This window comes from Hibiscus syriacus, unplaced genomic scaffold (genome assembly GCF_006381635.1).
Source record: "Hibiscus syriacus cultivar Baekdansim isolate YM2019G1 unplaced genomic scaffold, ASM638163v2 tig00110956_pilon, whole genome shotgun sequence".
In the NCBI taxonomy this organism is placed as follows: Eukaryota; Viridiplantae; Streptophyta; class Magnoliopsida; order Malvales; family Malvaceae; genus Hibiscus; species Hibiscus syriacus.
Genome location: NW_024062932.1, coordinates 1074870 through 1080949, shown reverse-complemented (window position 1 = coordinate 1080949; position 6080 = coordinate 1074870). Strand labels below are relative to the sequence as shown.

General features: G+C 35.5%; 1 protein-coding gene across 1 annotated transcript; it reads right to left on the bottom strand.

Annotated features, from left to right (window-relative positions):
* Positions 1-2749: 2749 nt before the first annotated feature.
* On the bottom strand, positions 2750-5776 carry LOC120148348 (ruBisCO large subunit-binding protein subunit alpha-like). Its single transcript, XM_039161505.1, has 8 exons — positions 5665-5776; positions 5287-5467; positions 4837-4958; positions 4509-4716; positions 4262-4407; positions 3827-4133; positions 3285-3736; positions 2750-3214 (listed from the first exon to the last, which is right to left on the bottom strand). Exons 1-8 carry the CDS (start codon positions 5713-5715, stop codon positions 2927-2929), a joined length of 1755 nt encoding a protein of 584 aa, XP_039017436.1. The 5' UTR covers positions 5716-5776; the 3' UTR covers positions 2750-2926.
* Positions 5777-6080: the final 304 nt, after the last annotated feature.

Here is a 6080-nt window from a genome sequence, read left to right as displayed (position 1 = left end):
CGGCAATCAGAATTTTGAATTTTGAATGTTATAGTGAAATAATTTGAGAATTATAATTAAAATTTTAATATAAAATAAAAATATATATATATATATATATATATATAAAATAAAGAGGGTACTCGATTAAGTAAGATTTTATGCCTCGAGTCCAATCCAGAAACCCAAAAAATTTAACGGGCCGGATACTCGATCCAAAAATCGGGTATTTTCAAAATAAATACTCGATATTTTTTAACCAGGTCGGATGAACCGGGTCGAATATTTTTTAACACCCTTTCTTGTCACCATGTCTTTGTGCTTTGAGTTGCCAATGTGAGCCTTTTCTTTTCATTTTCCAAATGAAACATTGGCTGGAACATAACTTTGAAATCGTCAGAGGGGTTTGAAGCCAATATGCGAGAATTTCAAAAGCAGCTCCTTGCGCTTAACGACTTCAACCAAATTTAACCAATTGAAACAGTTTGACCATGATTTTTCCTTTTTATGATGCACTGATTATCAATTTCTCCCCTCTGACTCTACATATGATCCGATCAGGCCCATCTAATTTATTGACTTTGTCTATGCGACCTTCCTCGCTCCCACGTTGAGTTGCAGATTCGAGAAGCCCTTTCAGATAATGGATGCCCCTTCTTGTCTATTAGCTTCCGAGTAACATCACTTTCTCATCGGATTGATAGAGTATTTTATATTTATAACTTATTTTATCGTATATATTAATATATTAGATGATAATATCAATTTTAACATGCTATTTGTATTGATATTGCTATAACTATAAGATTTAGTATAAGAACCAATGTGATACTTTTTATCTAGAAATTAAATATTTAAGTGAAAACTACATATATATATATATATATATATTTCTAAATATATGGTACTATAATTCAAGAATATTTCCTTTGCAGGTAAAATTGACATGGTCAAATCGACAAGTCTTGAAACAATAAAAGAAATCCCACCGCCTCTAAGTAGCCTAAACCAAAGAAAAAGTCATATGTTCCGTAGATAGAATTAGAACGGTCTTTGATATGCTACAATCTAAGGTATATAGAATCACACAATAAGGAAGACTTTAAAAAGGTCTACAAATTTTTGTTGTAAGCTAAAATGAACAATAAAAAGTTGGAAATGTATACATTAAATTTATATTCAAATGAAAATCTATTTGCAAGTTGATAAAACCTATCTTTAAATGAAATCTTATAATTAAGATAATAAACTTAAGTAAAAAAATATTATTTATAATCATAGGATTGCGAAAATGTAAACTAATGAGATGAATATTGTCCCTACACCATGCATAAATTTCAACGAAAATATTCCCATTTACATTGAGATGTTGGACAGCATTTAAAAAATAAAAAAAAAAAGATTATTGGGCAAGGGAATAAATACTTTTATTACTAGGAGGGTTTACATACGCACTTTCTAGTTGTAACTACTTTGTTGCATGTTTACAATGTGTGAACAATTAAGGCCTACCCCATATGTATCAAACTTGTATCCCAAGGGCCACTTCCCATTTATTTCTCAACATCACATGTAGGTTTAGAGCACTCGGACCATAACTGGAACCAAATTGATATCCAGCAAGGCTAAAGAATAAAGAAGGGTCATTATCGATATGGTTTTGCTTCTTTAATGTGGAGCAATTTTCACCCACCAAACCTGCTTGTCGCGATGATAGAAAAATGTGCAAGCAGAGAGTTATAAATGGAATCTTGAAATGGGCCAGAGGCAGCTGAGCTTTCATGAAACAGCAAAGATGTGATGCATTTTAGATCCTTATCTTGATGTTAGACTTGGGTTGGGAAGATTTTTCACGTCATTTGGGACCAACCATGGAGAAAATACCCTATTCACAAATAAATCACAATCCATACACCATGCATACTTGTCAAGTAGTTCAAATCTTGATTAGTCTGAGATATGTTGTTAAGACGTATGTATACTTGTCAATTACTGATGATTGTGCTGGATACATTCTAACTGAATGTTTCAATTTGGACCCACAGTCATGTCCACCACAATTAAATGTTTTAATTCGACACCCATGTGACCATGAATGCTCACAACTTAAATACCCCTTAAATACTACAGTCCAACAGATAATTATCAGCCCAACAAAATCGAGAGGTCCAGATTTTTGCCCTTTACTTGTTCTGTTTACTCACATTTTTACCAAACACCACATGCTCTTACACAATATTATAGAATCTTATTCTCCATCCATCGTCTTTTAGTTCATCACATTTTATCTATTTACAACAGAAAATGTCCTTAATGCCTACTAATTACTGAATTGAAAAACTAATATTCTCAATTACTTACTCGTCAATTGTATTATACATGCCATATGTATTGAAATATTAACAAATTATTCAGAACCGACCCAATAATCAATTATAATGAGAATGATTTTCAAATGATGTCTATTTATATTTTTAATGCATTTTATCAAAGAAAAAAATATATATCTCTAACAATAGATTCAAGTACATTTTCATATCCAATATTTAATTTTTAATTGTATGGATATGAAGTATATGTTTTTATTCAAGTTATGTTTTGGTTCTATCATTCACTTCTTACGAAAAGAACCTTCACCAACCTATCAGTAGATTGGGGAAAACAATATCGTTCCTTTATGCTATGTAGCTTTCTCAAGGTGCAAAGCAAGGCAAAATTATGCAGAGAAGAAGCCTAATTAGACGCTTGGTCACCCCGGAAAGCTTCCATGTAAAATCAAAGCATGCCACTGAATTGCATATTTAAGAATATATTTTCGCAATTCTAATATATATTATTCTCTAGCACATACAATAGAAAAACAAATATCAAATGAGGAACGTCTCTATTCATCTGGCATTTTATTGGTGATTCACGGTTCTAGAAAAACCTATTAAGCGTCAACAGATTATACCATATGACCTTGAGGAGGGGCAGCTGCCGGAGTCTTTGGCTTGGGCTTCTCAACAACAATGGCTTGAGTGGTAAGGACCATTCCGGCAACTGAAGATGCATTCTGTAGAGCACATCTTGTAACCTTTGCTGGGTCAATTACACCCGCCTCCAGCAAGTTCTCATACTTGTCTGTCATTGCATTGTAACCAACCTCCCATTCACTATTCCTCACTTTCTCCACCACTACCTCACCTTCCATTCCTGCATTTTGAGCTATCAACGACGCTGGTGCAACCAGAGCCTGCATGCAAAATTAATTAATCACTATAAGTTCAATCATTACTTAGACCGCAAATCTTCAGAATGTTTACCTTCTGCACAATGTCAGCTCCTATGCGCTCATCTGCATCTTCAAGCTTCTCCTTAATTGCTGGAACACAACTTGAGAGATGAACTAATGTAGAACCACCACCAGGCACAATACCTTCCTCTATGGCAGCAAATGTAGCATTCTTGGCATCTTCAATTCGTAGCTTACGATCTTCAAGTTCAGTCTCTGTTGCAGCCCCCACTTTAATTACTGCAACACCACCAGATAGTTTGGCAATCCTTTCTGCTAATTTTTCCGAATCATAGACAGAATCTGTCTCAGCTAGCTCCTTCTTTAGTTGTGCCACCCTAGCTTGTATCTCATCCTTAGAGGCTGCCTCAGCAATGAGTTGAGTTGAATCCTTGGTGATGATCACCTTTCTGGCTATGCCAAGCTGCTCGACAGAAGTATTCTCAACGAGCAAACCCAAATCAGTAGCTTGGTACTCGGCACCTGCAGTTTACATTATCAATAAAGCACTATTAACCAAGGAGTAAAGTTCCCAATTTGAAAAAAGAAAGAACAAAAAGGCAGCTAACATACCAGTCAAAATGGCAATATCATGAAGGATAGCTTTTCTCCTTTCACCAAAACCAGGAGCTTTGATGGCTGCAACATTAAGTATACCCCGCAGCTTGTTCACCACAAGTGTGGCCAGAGCCTCTCCAGTGACATCCTCAGCAATTATTAGCAAAGGAGATCTTAATTGAGTGGTTTTCTCCAACAGGGGAATGATGTCCTTTATAGCTGAAATCTTTTGATCAGTTACCAACACTCTTGCAGTCTCAAATTCACAAATCAATTTCTCGGGATTTGTTACAAATTGTGGAGAGACGTAACCTCGGTCAATCTGCAAGTAGTAGGAAAAAGAAATAAAGATAACTCGAATAAGAATAAGTGCTATCAAGATTTCCAGGTTACTTCTATAGTAAATGAAAAAGAATATATCAATGGGTTAAATATCCACAACAGACATACCTCCATTCCTTCCTCAACATCAACTGTGGTCTCAAATGAGGATGATGACTCAATGGACAAAACACCATCAGGCCCGACTTTGTCAATTGCATCAGCAATCATTGTTCCGATAAGGTCATCATTTCCAGAAGATACGGAAGCCACAGCTGGAAGTAAAGTACAAGTAACCACAAAAAATAAAGTGGGGCTTGATTGCTAGTGGCAAATAGTTTAGCATGCAGATATGTTTTCTATTTATGCAGAATACCTTTGATATCATCACGACCTTTAACAGGCCTGGCCTTCTTTTCCAGCTCTCCCACCAACCCTTGAACTGTTTTATCAATACCCCTCTTTACCGAGACAGGATTTGCACCAGAGGTAACACTGAGAAGTCCTAGTTTGATTATTTCACGTGCAAGTACAGATGCCGTAGTTGTTCCATCACCAGCAGAGTCATTAGTTTTACTAGCAACCTTCATCCCACAGCCAAAAAATAAACAAATGATGTCAGTGCCAATGACCATGTCAAGGTGAGATTGTAGACAAATTCAACAAATAGTATCAGAAGAACGATACTAAAATGATTATGTGACCTCTCTGATAAGAGCTGCACCAGCATTTTCCATGGCATTAGGAAGCTCAATTGCTCGGGCTATAGTCAATCCATCACTAACTACCTTTGGACTTCCATATTCATCCAAGACAACATTCCTCCCTTTAGAATAGACAGACATCGTATAGTTAATGCAATCGATACTAGCCTTCATGGAATGCAAAAACAAGCATTTAAAGTAACACAAAAACAGCCAGCAATATCTAACTTCTGAGTTGGAGAATATCGCAATTAGTTAAGGACATATACATATATACACCAGACGATTATGAGTCTGAACCAAATCCTCTATAACAGTCAAAACACGACAATTCTGGCATTTCATTCGACTTGAATGAGTGAATCAGTCTTTTTATTCCTTTATCCCAAAAAGGAATACAATCATTCATAGAAACAATGAATAATGAAGTAATAAAGGAAAATAAGTTACCCCTAGGACCAAGAGTAAGGCCAACAGCATCAGCAAGCTTATCAATGCCAGCTTGCATAGCAGCCCTTGAGCTCTGGTCAAATGCAATTTCCTTTGCACAAGCCTTCACACCAAATCGACCATTTCCTTGCCTGCAGTTCAGCCTTTGGTTCTGCCGATGATTTCCCCTCCTCAAACTCCCCTGCAATCATAAAAAAAGAACCGTTAGAAACCGTAAAGGCACCAATCTTTCAAATTTTCTCCATTACCCAGATGCATATATTAAAAAACAAAGACAAAACATTTCATGACACAAGGTAGCACTCTGTGCCTCTCAGAAGCTAGTGTTGTTGCAGCTAACAGTAGAGAAAATGAAATGAAGCCGTGAAAAGATATTACCTGTTTGGTAGTGCAAAGAATAGAAGATGAAAGAGCGTTGGCAGAGGCCATTTTCGACGCGTTCTTGGTTTTGGGAGAAGATGTATCAAGAAGGCAGGTAGGAAACTAGTACAAGTGCGATCAGTTTCTTCAGGTAGGGTTTATCATTTTTAATTTTTTATTTGTGGAATGCTAAATGCTTCTAGATCGTTCTTCCCTTTCTGATTGGTCATTACAGCTAATTTTTAGTTCAATTATAGGTTATATTAGTCATTTAGTGCTTAAAATATAAATTTTGATTCGTTTTAATATTTAAATTTTTATTTTTTTAAAAAATTATATCTAATATTTTGTTTTTATTTCATTTAGTACTTACCGTTAAAATTTTAATACGTTTAGTACTTAGACTATCATTTTTGATATGTTTTAGTATCTAA